Below are 17,573 nucleotides of genomic sequence, written 5' to 3' on the forward strand. Positions count from 1 at the left end.
GAATTTCTCTGGTTTCTTCAGTCTACAAAATACTGACTTGACGAAACACATTTTAACAAGATCAGGGTAAAATTCAAATACGGAAAGAGCAGATCAAAGAATATGTAGATAAATTATGTGCTTTCTGGTTGCACAGCTTCATTCACCCAACAGGAACTAATTGAAGTGATTTACAACATTTTATCATTCTGTTTGAGAATTCAGAGAGGACAGGGGACTCCTAGGAGTCTGCAATTACAGTAAGCGTAGTACCTCTCCCAAGAAGAAGAAAAGAGTGGGGAGTTGCAGACCTTGCAGGGTAATTTTTCTCCCTGGGAAGACAGTGGGACAGATTACTGAACTATCACGTATCCCACCTTTGGCAAGCAAGCGGACAAAGGGGAAGCAATGCACGTGGTGTATACACATTTTTTGACATGCTACCACATGTAGTCTTGTTAGCAGATTACTGTCACAAAATTTGAATGAAGGAATCCCAGATATAGTTTGCTTGGATATTGCCATCAGTAACAGCTGCATCTAGAACTGGCGCTAGGAGGAGCCAGTGCCATCAGTTGTGGCAGCTGTCATGGCTGCCAGCAGGCGCTGCCACAGCATCATCTGGGAGGCCACACATGTGAGCAAGGACCTTTCACCCAGAGACGGCATCCAAGCACCCTCTGCTCTTGCCATGCCGCATCCTCAAGTGAGGACTCAAGCTCTGTCACTTCATCCTTGTAATGATACCCCCGTTTCTCCCTGTCATGTTACCCCTGTTACAGCTGCGACTGTACTTTTCTCTGGCTCAGGCCTTTTGTCCTGTTGTCAGCAACAAATGTGGCCCTCATCCTGCCACAGTTCTTACCAAGGTCCATCACCTGCACTGGGCTGTGTTGGTTTATGCCCAGGGAGCTCCAGGAACTACAGATGAGCTCCACGCCCTGCCTGTGGACCACCATGGTGCTTAGGAGACAGCTTGTAATTCTGCCTTTTCATAGACACATGAGCGTGCTTGTGGGCACACGGTTGTAAAACTCTGCCTGGCCGCACAGCTCTTGATCTTTGTGACAAGAGGTTTGCAGCAGTCTGTAATAAAGCAGCAAGAAGATAAGTCTTCTTGGAAAGTCAAGGACAGGTTGTGATAATTGAGTTTGTTTAGTCTGAAACAGAGAAGACTGAAGAGAGATGTGATAACATGTCCTCAGTATTTAAAAAAAAGTGGTTATGCAGAGGCTGGTGAACAAGTGTTTTCTGAGGTCAAACTTTAAGAGGAGGGGGGACAACAAAAAATTCAGATTAGTTTACAGAAGAAGATTTAGTTTGAAGATTAGCAAAGAAAAATCTCCCTCCCTGGAAAGCAAGTAAGCATAGTAAACACTGAAGTATATGTATTATACACTGTAGAATTTTCTTCATTTGAATTTTCAGGAATAAATTAGAGAAGCATCTATCCAAACTCAGTCTGCTCCACTGCACTGGGTCTCCTGACAGCTAGAAAATGTGATAGAGATGTAGAGAGAGTTTTATAAAGTGGGTTTTTTCAGTCTTTTTAAGATTTATAAATATATTTATATATACTTATACACAAAAGCATTTGAACAAAGAGTATTGCATTGAGGAAAAATCATAAAAGGTTACTGAGGTGCAAAACATGAGAGAGGTGGACAATGCTGTGCATTAAAATAAGCTGAAATGCCTTTATGCAAATGCATGCAGCATGGAAAATAAGCAACAAGAGTTGGAGATGTGCCCACGCCTCCAGGGCTATGATCTTATTGGCATCACAGAGATACGGTGGGATGGCTCTTATGATTGGAGCATTGGAATGGACAGATACCGACTCTTCAGGAAGGACAGTCTGGGAAGATGAGGAGGGGGTGTTGCGCTCTGTGTCAATGAACAGCTGGAGTCCATGGAGCTCCACCTGGGGATGGATGAAGACCCAATGGAGAGCTTATAGGTAAAGATTAAAGGGAACGCAGGGGCAGGGGACATTACGGTAGGAGTCTGCTATAGGCCACCTGACCAGGATGACAGAGCGGATGAGGCCCTCCATAGACAGATAGGAGTGGCATTGCATTCACCGACCCTGGTCATCATGGGGGACTTCAGCCACCCCGATATCTGTTGGAAGGACAACACAGTGGGGCACAAGAAATCCAGGAAGTTCTTGGAATGTGTCTGTGACAACTTTCTTCTTCAAATGGTAGAGGAGCCAACAAGGAGAGGAACTATGCTGGACCTTGTCCTTACCAACAAGGAACGGATGGTGGCGAGCGTCAAGCTCAAGGGTAGCCTTGGCTGCAGTGATCATGAAATGGTTGAATTCAAGATCCTTTGGGCAGCAAGGAGAGCACGCAGCAAGCTCACTACTCTGGACTTCAAGAGAGCAGACTTTGGCATCTTGAGGGACCTGCTTGGCAGGGTAACATGGGAAAAAGTACTGGAGGGAAGAGGGGCCCAAGAGAGCTGGTTAGTATTCAAGGATCACCTCCTGCAAGCTCAGGAGCAGCGCATCCCAAGAATGAAGAAGTCAGGCAAAATTGCCAGGAGGCCTGCGTGGATTCACAAGGAACTCCTGGACAAACTCAAGAGCAAAAAGGAGGCCTACAAAGGCTGGAAGCAAGGACGGGTTGACTGGGTGGAATACAGAGAAACTGTCCAAGCGACCATGAACCAGATTAGGCAAGCTAAGCCCCGATAGAATTAAATCTGGCTAGGGGCATGAAGGACAACAAGAAAAACTATAAGTATGTCAAGGGTAAAGGCAAGACTAGGGAAGATGTGGGCCCTCTCAGGAAGGAGACAGGAGACCTGGTCACCCAGGATATGGAGAAGGGTGAGGTGCTGAATGACTTTTTTGCCTCGGTTTTTACCAGCAAGGGCTCCAACCACATCACCCAAGTTGCAGGATGCAAAAGCAGGGTCTGTGAGAATGAAGGACCGCCCACTGTAGGAGAAGATCAGGTTTGGGACCATCTGAGGAACCAGAAGGTGCATAAGTCCATGGGACCGGATGAAATCCATCCACGGGTCCTGAGGGAGCTGGCAGATGAAGTTACCAAGCCACTTTCCATTATATTTGAAAAGTCGTGGCAGTCTGGTGAAGTTCCCACTGATTGGAAAAGGGGAAACATAACCCCCATTTTTGAAAAGGGAAAAAAAGATGACCCAGGGAACTACAGACTCTGTGCCTGGCAAGATCATGGTGCATATCCTCCTGGAATCTCTGCTAAGGCACATGGAAAATAAGGAGGTCATTGGTGATAGCCAACGTGGCTTCACCAAAGGCAAATCGTGCCTGACAAATTCGGTGGCCTTCTATGATGTTGCCACAGCATTGGTAGGTAAGGGGAGAGCAACCGATGTCATCTGCCTGGACTTATGCAAAGCGTTCAACACTGTCCCACATGACATCCTGGTGTCCAAATTGGAAAAGCATGGATTTGATAGATGGACCACTTGGGGATAAGGAACTGGCTAGATGGCTGTACTCAAAGGATTGCAGTCAATGCCTCAATGTCCACATGGAAACCGGTGACGAGTGGCGTTCCTCAGGGGTCAGTACTGGGACCAGTGCTGTTTAACATCTTTGTCAGTGACATGGACAATGGGATTGAGTGCACCCTCAGCAAGTTTGCCGACGACACCAAGCTGTGTGGTGCAGTTGACACACTGGAGGGAAGGGATGCCATCCAGAGGGACATGGACAGGCTTAAGAGGTGTGTCTGTGTGAACCTCATGAAGTTCAATGAGGCCAAGTTGCAAGGTCCTGCAGCTGGGTCACGGCAATCCCAGGTACAGATACAGGTTGGGCAGAGAATGGCTTGAGAGCAGCCCTGAGGAGAAGGACTCGGGGGTACTGGTGGACGAGAAGCTCAGCATGAGCAGGTAATGCGCATTTGCAGCTCAGAAAGCCAACCGCATCCTGGGCCACATCAAAAGAAGTGTGGCCAGCAGGTCGAGGGAGGTGATTCTGCCTCTCTGCTCTGCTCTGGTGAGACCCCACCTGGAGTATTGCGTCCAGCTCTGGAGTCCTCAGCACAAGAAGGACATGGACCTGTTGGAACGGGTCCAGCGGAGGGCCATGAAGATGATCAGAGGGCTGGAGCACCTCTGCTATGAGGAGAGGCTGAGAGAGTTGGGGTTGTTCAGCCTGGAGAAGAGAAGGCTCCGGGGAGACCTTATAGCAGCCTTCCAGTACCTAAAGGGGGCCTAGAGGAAAGGTGGGGAGGGACTCTTTATCAGGGAGTCTAATGATAGGATGCAGGGTAATGGCCTCAAACCGAGAGAGGGTAGATTTAGATTAGATATTAGGAAGAAATTCTTTACTGTGAGGGTGGTGAGGCAGTGGAACAGGTTGCCCAGAGAACTTGTGGGTGCCCCATCCCTGGAAGTGTTCAAGGCCAGGCTGGATGGGGCTCTGAGCAGCCTGGTCTAGTGGGAGGTGTCCCTGCCCATGGCAGGGGGGTTGGAACTAGATGATCTTTAAGGTCCCTTCAAACCCAAACCATTCTATGATTCTGTGTGATTCTGTGAAAATCACAACTGGTGCAACAAGTGTTAATGGGCTGGGAGCATGCGTGGAGTTGCATAGGACCTCGCATGACACGCCACATGTGGCATCTGGCCCCTGTGCTCACTGAGAGCTGTCTGTAGAATGAAATTTACTTTGGTGAAATAGATACAAAAACTGTCTGGATATTTCTGTAACTTAAATGAATATTTAGAACTTTAAATTGTAGCAATAACAGAGTAGATGTCCATTTTATGTTAGTTGATACCCATTTCTACTGAGGTGGTGAATCTGCAACGGCACGGGCTCCACTTGGATGGATTAGCTGATCCTAATATGCAAAGTTGCAAGCAACCGACCAAAACTCTGCAAATGTTAAAAACAGCGAGGGTAGTGCTATGTTTATGATGATGAATAAGCGGAATGGGACGCATGGAGGTATTCCGGCTGGCTGGACCAGTGTTGGTTGGGAAGAACCTTTTAGCCCATTCTTCAAAAAGATTTGAGATGTGTGAGCTGGAATGGAGACAAGATTTATTTTTCTGTAGGAGGCAGAAAGAAGGATTTTTGACATTTAGGACATTTGGTTAAACGTGTTCTGTACAATAAAGGTGTTTCAGATACTACACAACTACTGAAATCCAGAAGAGGACTCATGGATGTGCATGTTTATGTCCTGCTGTTTGGTATATACATACAATTATGCACTAGCATATTTGCTGTTTTGGGGATTAGGAGAATATTGGAATGCATTTCATGAAACCAAATATAGGAAGATAAGAAAAATGAAAGGACGAGGTTATCAATGGCCTGATTTTTATTTTATTTTTTTTTTAATTGAGCAACAGTAACAACCTTAAAGCCATACAAGCATCTTTTTTTGTTATTATTAAGAGTTTATCTGGAGGCATATGAAATAATTGAAGGCTGGGGGCAAAATGCAAAATAGGGTATGCAAAAGCAATGGATTAATCAGATGATTGAGTTGTCTGGAAGGGATGTGAAAGTTAATGTAAAAACAAAACAAAAAATCGTGACTGATCCAAGCTTAGATACAAGGATGGGGCTTTAGAGGAGTGGAACATGTGGAGTGTGTTCAGATCACAAAGTTCTTGTGCTAATAGAGTGTAGAGCATTGTCCAGATGAGAAGGTGAAGGATGAACCCAAGGATGCAGCCAAGGATGAATCTTGAGTTTGGAAATGTCTGTTACAAAGACAGATCAGGGGTGTTGAACTCGTTTTGGATGGGAGACTTGTTTAAAGGTGACTTACTAAAAGTGGTAAAGTGGCTTTGTGCAATGGAGTAGTATTAGCTGTGCTTGCTATTTGAGAAAATTAATATCCATCAACAAAGTCAAACAGTTAGAAAATTACTCCTGGGTAAATAAAGAACAATTTATTTTCAGTGAACTGCAAGAAATATTTCCTGCAGAGTGGATTATCAGACTGGCAAGCAAAAGAAAAGAGTGAGTTTTGCACCACCATACCTAAGTGTGGATTTGCCAGACTTTGCTTGCAAGGCAATAGGCGCACAGAAGAGACTGGGCACAAGTTTTTCCCTTCATGCCATCTCGCCGCCGGCCCTGGCTGTGGGCCCATGCTGTTGGGCCCGGGTGGAGCTGGTTGATACGTTCTGGGCCATGGGTGTCCAGCGCTGGAGTGCGTGCCTGCGCGGAGCCGGGGGAACAGCACCATCTGCAGCCCAGCGCCCGTCCCCCGGGAAAGCTGTGCCTGGAGAGCTCTCTCGCAGGGTTAGCCAGTGATTAAATTCTGCCACAACTTGTCTGCCTGTATATTTTTAACAGGATGGGTGAAGTCTACTATAGGATTCAGTACAAAACTAAAATCGTGACCAGGGTGTGTATTTACAGTTTGTTTTTTCCCTGGGAATAAATTTTGGGTTTAAAGTAAGTAGATTAAACAACATGAGAGACTCACAGGGGACGATGTCCATCCGCATGTAACCGTTTTGGCTCCCTGATCTTTTGGTGTGACATGAGGTTGGCCACGGACCATGGCTCAGCACCTCACTGTGCCAAGCAGCTCATTGGGATGGAAATTACCCAAGGTGGAGTGGCCCTGCTGCGTATCGAGCAAGACTCATGTGCTTTACCTGGGGGAATCCAAGAGGTCTGTAAAGCAAAATAAGTAGTCTTGAAGATATTTGAGGAAGCAGCCTTGCTTGGCAGATCAGTCACGTGGGAATATTTTGACAAATCTGATATTTTGACAATTACATGCTGCCTTTAAGCAAGGATCTTGTTACAACCTGTTCAGAATTTTAGAATGTGTCATAAATCATGCTGTGTGTGTTGGCATAGTAAACCTTTATTTTTGTACCTAAATAAAACTTTTCGTATGAGATTTTTTTTTTATTCTTCACTCATGACATAGGTTTGTTATCATGCAGTTAGACCTGCCAGTATGATTCCTTAATTTTCAAAGGTGAAAGGACTAATACATAGAAATTTTCAAAACTTACAGAAAACTGTTTCCTCATAAATAGTGCTTTTAATACAATTTGCCCTTTAAAAAGCAAGCTAAAGTACATTTTTAGGAAGCAGAAATATTAAGGAAACTCATGAGGATGTCAGGGCCTCATGCAGCGGCCACAGCAGTTTTGCAGCAGTCTGGATGCTGATAGCATTTTCTGTGGAACAGTGTAATTACAGGAGCTCTTAACTATCTGTGTCTGTTATCTCAGAGAAGAGCGTTTTACTGTAGCTGAAGTGAATGGGAGTCTTAAGGGATCTTTTTTCCTTGGGCACTGAGTCAGATTTTTAAAGAATAAATTTGAAGTTTATTGTGAAACTCGCGATGGCCTTGTGCCAGCTGTTGTTTGGACTTATCTGTGACCTCAGTGGTAATTAAGGCCTGACCCTTTTTTTCCAAACACACCCCTTACAGTTCTAACTTTTGAGCCTTATCCCATTTTCCTTTGGAAAAGTGGTAATGCTTTATGTCTGAGCTGGGCATTTAATTAACTTTGCTTCCAGAGGTGAGGAGAACAGTACTTGAAAAGACTTTCCCAGGCTATGTGGTCTGAAAAGCCTCTGTTAGAGCCATAACATTATAATTCTTGATAATGCCTGGGAATGACACTGATTTTATAAATGCTTGTCAGCTGAACTTCTGTTTTTCAAAACAAACATGATTCAGATTTGTTTCTAATTTTGCCTGTTCTGGAAACTGTAAGAAAAGGTCTAATTTAACATGTTCTCATAATGATCAGTTTAGCTTAATTATAGGTAGGGAGACTTCTGATGTCTTAAGAAAGATACTCAATTACAATAGTCTGCTTTCTTCACCCTGTAAAAATGGATAATTTTCAAGTTTGAGCACAAAACTCTACCTTGTTTCCAAGCTCTGCAGCCTGCCAGGGCTGTGGCAGTTGCTTCACCTCCCTCAGGGAGTTCCTGGTGGCCTCCGGTACATGGGAGTTACCTCTAGTTATTCCTGCCTGATCTGATTATATACTCTCTCCTGCCTCTTTTGCCTCAACTCTAGATTCTGCAGCACATTAATGTTTGTTTCTGGTACTTCCTATGCTATTTCAGATGAGAATGTGCTCCCTTGCATTTTAGGTGCTGGTCTGGAACACGCTGTATCCTAATATGCATGTCTGTGAGGTCTGCCCATGTGTGTCTGGTCTGGGTGTCCACCCGCTGTATACACAGGAAGGGCCACAACCCTATTTTCCTTCCACATTTACTTCTGAATAAGAAAAAGGGTGTGATTCTTCTGTGTTTTCATGGAATCATCATAGAAACATAGAATGGTTTGGGTCAAAGGGACCTTTAAAGGTCATCTAGTCCAACCCCCCTGCAGTGAACAGGGACATCTTCAACTAGATCGGGTTGCTCAGAGCCCCGTCCAACCTGACCTTGAATGTTTCCAGGGATGGTGCCTCCGCAACTTCTCTGGGCAACCTGTTCCAGTGTTTCACCACTCTCATTGTAAAAAATTTCTTCCTTATATCTAATCTAAATCTGCCTTCTTTTAGTTTAAAACCATTAGCCCTTGGCCTATTGCAACAGGGCCTACTAAAAAGTAGAGGTGTGGCACTGTTAGAGAGAGTGACCTTCCTACTGTGCCCCAGCCCGTGCATCTTCTCTCCATCCTTTTCAAGACCAAGCTGGTTTTGCTTGCAGAAGCATAAAGGACAGTCCTTCCCCTTTCACCCATATAAGCATAAGCAACCTGTGGTTTTATTGTGTAAAACTATAGTTTTTGTTCCAGTATCAGCACAACACAACTAATAATATCAAGAAAAATTGTAAGAAACAGGCTTGCTGTGGAAGATGGCTTGTTCTTTGCTGTGACCCATGGCAAAAATAGAGATCACTATGTGCAGATTTAGTTCCCCAAGTATGGACATCTAGGGCTGTTTGAGATGCGTAAGGGTATTCAGGACAGACATCTGTGGAGGACTGGCCAGCAGGACTTGGGCAAACCTTAGTCCTTCTGGAGAAGCAGGTGGAGACCGAGTGGCATACCCCCTAAACATAAACACAGAACAGCCCTATAGGTGTGTGCCCAAGCAGCTGAATCATGCCTTCGTTCTCCCTCAGTGGAAACGAGAACCAGGCAGACTTGAAGGCAGTGGTGACAGATTAGCTGTGATGCCAGACATGGAGGAGGAAGCCAAGCCTGGTGGGCCGGGGTCTTTATCGGTTAGAACTGATAGCAACTTGATTGTAAGGACAACCAGATGTGTCAGCTGAACGGTATGATAAAGCTATGCGAGTTATGCGGGGTATTAGATTGCTGGCTTTTGGAGGCGGCAGCCATCTTCACGGTCTTCATTTGTCAAGTGCCTTAACATGCTGTGGTCTGGGGACAAGCAGCTCTGTGACTGCTACAGTTTTGAAAGCTGCTTTTTTCTAGTGGTAGTACAGGTTCCCCAAGGCACTAGACTGCAAAACGTAAGCTTACTGGGGAAGTATGGTATGAAAATATCTCATGCTTGTATCAAGGGGGATGGAGCTTTTCTTACCACAAACATCATAGTATACATGCCAGAAGATGAAGATCAGAAGATGAATCACTTCTGAAGCAGTGCCTTAAATTCTCACAGTCTCCTTTTGACTAATGAAGCCATTTTACTTCTCTTGTTTAAGTTTTGTCAGATGCTCCTCAGCCACTCAGTATCTCCCACGTCTTCCTTAAAGAATCTCTTCTCATACCCAAATTATCCCATCTGCCTCATTCACGTGGGTATATTGCAAAAAGTTGCCCAAGGCAGCATGTAACCTACTTTGCACATGGACCTTGCAAAATGTAGAGCTGACAATTCTGCGATTTTATTGAAAAGCCTCAAGAACTGTTATGAAATGCCATGAAGCTCAGCAGATCCCACAGATCCATCCAGGACCCCCATCTCTATCTAGTACTCGTGGTACTATGTGTTCTGAAGAAGGCTGAATGTGGCAGCAAAGCAGCAATGAAATAGTATTATTTATTTCTTTGGAGTTTAAAGATCTATGAATTCATTATGTAAGTTGAGAGACAAGACTTTGCTCAGGTATATTTTGCATCTCAGTATAAAAGAGATGATTTTGCAAGCTTTTCCTCAAGTGGCAGTGTAGGATCTCTTGAGAAGCACAAGATGCTCTTTTAAAATAAGTGATCTGCTGCTTTGAGTGAACATGCTTGCTGCACACCAGTTGCCCAAATACATCTTTTTAGGTGCACATCTGCTGCTCAAAGTATTGGAAGAAATTCCTTATTATGTTGTCCTACACCAGCATACCAACATAGTATGTTCTAAATAATTAATCCTCACAGTAATTGTCAGCCAATGGCAGAACTAAGACAGACGTCTAAGGTGTACTGCTGGTTTTCCTGTTTTGACAGCTGTATGCCACTTTCTTCATACACAGTATGAGTTCATCTCTGAAGCATCTGTGATTTCTAGAAAGATAAATCGGGGAAGATGGTTCTCTCTCTAATACTTTGGAAACCTCAGAGTATAAGAAACAAATAGAAGGTCAACGAATGTGTGTTGTGAGAGACAGACTGGCAGGATAACAAAATTATCCTGCATTTAATGGAAAATAAAAGCAGATGGATTAGAAATGGTAGTATTTTCTCATCCCACAATTCAGATACCTGCACATTGGGCAACTCCCATGAGTTCTATGTTGAAAAGAGCGTGGGCATTGACTTGGTGCTGCACAGGTAGTTCTTCAGTTGTGCAGGTGCAGTCTTTCAGATGTACGCTGCCTTCCTCTGTCCTTAACCTGATGTCCTCCCATGCCTCTGGCCACCAGCCTGCGCTGTGGATCTGCTCTGGTTTGGGATTCTGCTTTCCTGAGGGCAGTGGAGAGTGGCACGTCCTGGTTGGCGGGGCAGGCAGGAGGGGGGAGCCCTCTCACAGGGTTTTACTGTAAAGAAAACTTGCCTGCTTTTGTTGGAAAGAGTTTAGTACTCAGTTTGGCATAGTTCTTTGAATAGGAAAATAAAAACTCACAGTTGTTTTGGGTTAAAAATTAAAGACCATTGTGCTTTTTCATCTTTTCAGAATTTATCATAATCAAATATCTTATCAGGAATTTTAATGGTATCTACGCAGCTTCCCATTTCTTTCTTTTCACCACAGATATAGTAGGAGAACATCTGTTCTGTTTCTCTGTTCATCTTAACAGTACTTGAGTATTACCAGAGAGTTTTTCTCTTAGAAATTTCTTTAAATTAATTGTTTACAGGATTTTTTTTTAAGTTATGTTATTTTGTGTATGTGTGTGAGTGTGTAAAGCTATGTATAAGAGTACTGCTGTGTAACTTGACTGTGTATGCAGAGTCTGTATAAATATTTTGGAAAATATTATCAGTTGTAATTCCTTATGGAATAGTCTTCTGGATTACTTGTTATGGCTAGTCTTCAGCACGAGCATAAATACCCTCTGATATTATTCTCAATTAAGATAATGCTTTTTGTGGAAACAGATTGCAGGGTAATTTCGTGTTTAAAAGTTGATGTAAGAAAACCTGAACAAAAAGCATTTATGAAGCTAATTACCAGTATGGAGACAGTTATTTATTAAACAGGACGGATCTAGAAATTCCCTTGAAAGTCAGGTAAACAGAGCTGTTGTATAAAGTTGAAGATCTGGGTCGATTCCTGCTTCCCTCATCATACACACAGAAACACTGGCTGTCAGAGGAGTGTCCCATAGATTTCATATTGGAAGTACAGTTCATCTCTAGCAGAGGTGGTGACTTCAGAAGAAATTTCTGATGTCATATTTTAGTCTCTGTAGGCTCAGGAAGTTTCTGATTTGGTGCCTCAATGGGGAAGGCCAGGAAACTGGCATTAAACTGTAGCTGGAAGGCCATCAACCTCTGCCCTGGCTGGCAATGTCAAATGTTTCTGCTTCTGAGAAATGAGGTCCATTGTTTCATGTTTAAAGAGCAGCCAGCTGAAATTGTTAAAGAAATTTCAGATAAAGTTATACTTACGCTAATGCTAAGAAACAAGAAGCTGGCCTGTGGATGGACATCTCCCTGCTTTGTTGTGCCTGTCAGAAAAGTGAGGGTGTTCGGCTGTCTCCTCGTTACATCTGCTCCCTCGCTTGTGGTTGGCCTCACAAGGTTTGCTGGTTATCAGCCCTTCTCAACCCAGCTTGGTTACATGAGGCTGACCATTTACTGGGGGCACCACAGGAGGGGATCAGTTGGGTTGGTGACTGGTGGTAGAGTGTTGCTGAGCTGTAGGGAACATTAACTTCTGCCACTGGCATGGCTGGTGCGAAAGGCTGTGTGTGTCCTTGGCTTCACTAGGCCAACCTGATGTCATATTTCTTTGGTATGGTCTATAAAGTGGATGTGTGAGCCTTTGGGAGAACTCACTGAGTACTGGGAAATCTGAGGGGACAAAACATGTTGTCTATTGGTGAATGGTATGCTTTGATTAGTAACAAGTCCAGAAAATGCATTAACTTTTGGCCTGACTCCAGGGAGCATGCATGCTGAGGGTAATATATATGTTGTGTGTGTTTTTTTACAATTCATTGGATCTAGCTTATTTAGGTCAAAATAGGTGGATATCTGGTATCATTTGACTTGTCAGTTACTGATTATTTTTTTGTTGACATGTGCATTCATTACCCATAACTTCTTGCTGTTTTTCTTGTCCTTTTCAGTAAAATGAAATAAAATGCAATGGAACTGTGCAAGTGCAGACATAGATGTGAATTTTGCCTGTTACAATTAATTTCCGTTTGTAAATTTGTCATGAAAGTGAATGAATTTGAAAAGCCATGGTGGGGTATAACTGAGGTTTATCTGTATATCAAAAGATATGTGTGAATAGGAGTGTGAATTCTCAGGTATAAATGGGGATCTTATATTTAATTTTTGCATTTATCTGTGCAGGTTCGAAAGCATGTAAAAGACCTGTATGAAGACCTAAGAGATGGACATAACTTGATCTCGCTTTTAGAAGTCCTTTCTGGAGACACCTTGGTAAGCTTTTAGATCAGAATGCAGCAGTTCCAGTTTGTTATATATACATTTGCTCTGTTTGTTAGCTCTTTGGTATTGACTGCTGGAGGTTTCTTTGATATTGTCCATAATCTGTAACTTGATACCAAAGACATAAGTTGTATTTCTGTTGGTAAAATATTACACTGTGAATTCTCTGGGGGAATGTAATCTGTTCTCTTCATTTCTCGTGGTCAGTGAGACTTCCTTTCTTAATAGGGTAATGCGCTATTTTTTCTGTTTTTCCTTTTTCTTTACAATTTTTCTTTTAACAAGTATTGGATGCTTAATATCCCTTCGCATTAAAGGGAGTAACTTACAAATAGCAAGGATAAAATGTCCCTGAAATTGTCTAACACACTCCTCAGGTGTCATTTCCTTTCTTTGTGAGCATTACTTCCCTTGCTTGGTATTTGTTCTCTTCATTATGTTCTTCTTTTCATGCTCTTCTTTTCATTTGTGGTCTGTCTTGTGTCTTTGCTGTCCTGTCTCCTGTCTATTATATTCATTAGCCAAGAGAGCGAGATTTTTTGAAGACCTTACGGTTGGTGAGTTCAACAGAAGCATGCGCAAATGAACAGCATGAGGATGTGGAGGATGAGGATAAGGGGGTAGGTGCCGACCCCCATAACTGTACTAATGTAGTGTTTGAAGTGTGGTGTCTGCTGATGTGAATTCTTAGTTTGGTGTGCTGCAGTAGTGTGCTGTAGAAAGGACAAAAGAACTCACGTTGTTTTATGATGGGGGTATGGTAAAGACAAATTTTTATTCAGCCTTTTTGCAAACAGCTAAAACACAAATGTTCGTTTCTATTTGGGTTTTTTTCGTCAAACTGTACAAAACCACGGCACAAATGTGTACTGGGCAACATTATCAAGATGTTATAAATTAATAATTTTAAATAATAAATAAGGAAATACCATAATTCCATTAAACCAAGATTATTTTTTTTATGTGCAAACAGTGTTGCTCATATACAAGTCGTTTAGACAAAGGCTTGAAGGTTCTCCTTAGTGAAGTCAATGGCAAAAAATTGATTTGTCTTAACTAGAAGCACCAGTCTACTGCACCCGTGGTGTATTTGATGTAATACTGGATAATATTTTAAAATAAGGTAATTCAGGTGCACAGATCTATTTGTTAGAATTTATAAAATGTAATAGTTATTTTTATCAAAGGAGGTAGTCAAAGTAGAAGTTAAGTGACAGCTCTGAGTAGTGGCCACTAAGGATATGGTTTGTTTGCAGGATTTATCTTTCTCGCAACAAATGCTGAATTATCGTTTCACCGTATTTTAACCATCCAGAAGGGAAATATCTACTTATAAAGTGTAAAATACTGAGTGCTTGTTAGTCCAAGTGAGCTGTATCATGCCTTTGTAGACCTCGCATTGTTAGCATTTGCTAAAGCAACTCGCTGTCATAGGGCTCGAGTGTCTTCTTGGCTCCCTGTGTGTTGCGCTGCAGTTGTCCATTTCAGTGGAATTTGTCCGCTTTTTTTTCTGGGGCATAACATAACTCAAAATGCTGCATTTTAGCTGTACATGGAAAAAAATATTTCCCCTCTGAGATGCTCTACCTAACTATCTAGTTCGGGCTTTATTATACCCTCTTTGTTGTGGAAAACCAAGTTCCAGTATCTGCAGTTCTTCATTCCATCCAGGGAAGCTACTCAGTAGCAAGGGCTGCAGGGCTTGATCCTGGGCTATCGGTGTGAAAAACAAGGGGCTAAATCAAAGGTTCTATAATGGAAATTAAAATTCTTTGTGTTTTAGTTTATGCTTCTTATTCAGCTTCATTTTCCCGTGTTTCCTTCTGGCAAGCATCTGATACTCCACAGGGGGGAAAAAAAAGGCAACTAGTTAAGGCAGGCTTGGGTTTACCCGTGTGTTTCGCAGTGATTGTCTGAGGAAATACTCATGTTCATGGCTGATCCCCGGCAATTATAGTTCGCTTCAGTTCAATGCCGTGAAAGTTTGTGAAAAATCTGAAATAAGGAAGAAGAATAGAAGGATTTGGATATGATGATGATGATGTAAATTTAACTGCTTTCCCATTGCTGATCTGTGACAGCTAAGTAAAGTATGCTTTTTCTGTGTGGTTCTTCTTCTTGCTGATTTTACACTAACTGCATGCAGTTTTGCCATGTTTCCAATAACACACCATTCATGCTTATTTTGCAGTTTCTTCTTGCTAGTTTTGACCTTGCTTTGAGAAGAGTGACTTGTTTGGGTTTTTTCACACTTTGTAATGTTCTACCCAAGTCAAGAGTTTAAATTTGCACTCTAGGGCTGTATATGTTGTAGTATTCTGTTTGGAGGAAGGTATCGATATCATAATGATTATGCAGTCATACCATAAATAAACATTAAATCATAAAGGTGCATACAGAGGGAAGCTTTTCCATCACAGAGTTTACCAGAGCAACCAGAGCATAAAGATCCATGACATTACTCATAATTTGCTTTGCATAATGTACTGTAAATCTTTTTTAATAATATATTGCAGTTTGGTTTCTGTAGGTAGATTCATGTTGGGCTTTTTTTAGCCCTCTTGGCCTAAATAGTACTTTACAGGGAAACAGCTATCATGCATGGATCGAAGTTGCAGTTTGGGACCACTGATCTCTCTTGCCATCCACTGTACTAAAAAATGTCAAACTACAGTTTAAAAAATAAAATAAAATTGTTAAAGCACACTTTTCCACCAAAGGTATCTGCTTCATTAAAACTGTAGTGTTTCAAATGTTTTACATGGTATCTTTTAAATCGGACTGTTTGTTCTTCTGCCTGATGAGAAAACCTCACAACTATTGTTTTCCAATTTTAGCCCCGAGAAAAAGGTCGGATGCGTTTTCACAGACTCCAGAACGTCCAAATTGCACTTGAATATTTGAAAAAACGCCAGGTATGGTGAAAATTTTAATAAAAAACATTAATGAAAATTTCCTCACCTGTAGCTAGTAAATAAAAAATATGTCCTGCTTGGTCTTTTATGCCTGTTGTGTAACCGCTGCTGGTGTAGCCCTGGCTTGATCTTGTGCTCGAGGTGGTTAAGAGAGATGTGACAAAGGTAACTTTACATCAGCCTTCTCTGAGCAGTAACATCAACACGCTCCATGCGGTATATGATGTTAGAGAGGAGAAAATTATGGGTAGGATCCTCAGGTGTTGCTTATAGTAGATTTTGCCATCTTTCATGCTGCCCAGACTCTAGCTGGTATGCAGTTTTGTTCACAATCTGATTTTTAGTGCAAAATGCAGATTGAAAGAAATCAGAACATTGTGTGGGAGTTCCTTGTTTTGATTCTATCTATTTTGGAAAAACTTTCTCAAGCCTTGATCCTGATGAAAGCAAAACTGGTGCCCTAGAAAGGCAGCAGAGTCACCTGGGCTGTGGAAGATTCAGGCTTAGTTTCACCTGTATCAACTGTAAGCAAAACACTTGAAACCCACACGACTGGTCAGTTTTCGCTGCTGTGAGTTCCCTTCTGCTTTTAAATTTCTTATACATTTAAAGGATTCTTGTTTTCTCCCTTTGTAAAATGGCAATATTAAAAATGTCCAAAACATGGATGGAAAGAAAAACTGTACTTCCCATCCAAATGAGTTGACGCTGGAAATCTGCTTTCTGATTAGTTGTTGTTTGGGGTTTTTTTTAATTATTTTAAATTTTATTTGCTACTTAAAAGGTTTCAAAAAATATGAGGTAGCAAACCATAGACAGTTACTTAATATGGTTATACAAACAGATGTCTTTTTGTATTTTGAGTAAAATTGTAAACTATCTTACGGGTCACTGAATGATGTATGTGCACTGAGAAGTCAGTCCTGCTTCACTGAGTTCAAAGCAAACTTTTCCTGTTAACCTAAGTGAGCCATTGAACCAACACACTACGAAGTAAATGAATGGCTACTTGAAATGATAGTCACAATGGCGTTTTTATGCTGCACCGTGCTTTATTTATGCACGACAGACCATGCGTATTAAAATGTAGGAGATGTAGGATCAGGTCATCCTCATGTTTATGAACATGCGCGTGTCATTGGGAATTGCAAGTCTCCATCACGCAGCCGTTGGTTGTGATCGGAGGATTTTTGTGCTCCCTTTAGCCTCGCAGTTTTGAGAAGATGGCTGTATTCTGCTGCACCCCAAATGCTTGTAGGGCTTTGGTCTTCTTGACAAGTTGCCGGCAGGACTTGGATTTGATTAAAGTTTCAGCCTCCTGTTATGTGTTTCTAAACTGTATTTAGGAGGTAACTTGCTCAGATTGGCTGGATAACCTCCAAATGCAATGCTTTATTGTGACTGTAAGGCAGAGAGATCCTGTATATTGATAATTTTGAAGCTTGACTTGCGAAAAACCAAAGAAAAAAACAAAGATAAGGCATATTTGACTATCTTGTAGAGTTTTGCCAAAGACAAACACTTTTTATAATGCAGTGAGAGGAAAACATTTGAATTTGTTTTTAATTTCTTTTTTGAACTGTGGAATACACTCTTTCTTCCAGACAGAGTGTTTTTGGTTTGGGTTTGGGGTTTTTTTTCCCCCTAATAGTTAAGATTATGTCTGCAGATCAAGAGGATGACATGC

General features: G+C 42.1%; 1 protein-coding gene across 28 annotated transcripts in view; it reads left to right on the forward strand.

Moving 5' to 3' along the window:
• The window catches only part of DST (dystonin), a 310,022-nt gene that overhangs the window by 103,693 nt on the left and 188,756 nt on the right, over window positions 1-17,573 (forward strand). For 16 of the 28 annotated variants that reach the window (XM_054197106.1, XM_054197080.1, XM_054197086.1 and 13 more), the window contains 3 exons: window positions 12,873-12,962; window positions 13,493-13,591; window positions 15,809-15,886. In XM_054197106.1, the coding sequence (XP_054053081.1) occupies window positions 12,873-12,962; window positions 13,493-13,591; window positions 15,809-15,886 (267 nt within the window). The remainder of the gene's footprint in view (window positions 1-12,872; window positions 12,963-13,492; window positions 13,592-15,808; window positions 15,887-17,573) is intronic. The other 12 variants (XM_054197085.1, XM_054197087.1, XM_054197097.1 and 9 more) reach the window with 2 other exon arrangements.

Source organism: Rissa tridactyla, chromosome 3 (assembly GCF_028500815.1).
Source record: "Rissa tridactyla isolate bRisTri1 chromosome 3, bRisTri1.patW.cur.20221130, whole genome shotgun sequence".
In the NCBI taxonomy this organism is placed as follows: domain Eukaryota; kingdom Metazoa; phylum Chordata; class Aves; order Charadriiformes; family Laridae; genus Rissa; species Rissa tridactyla.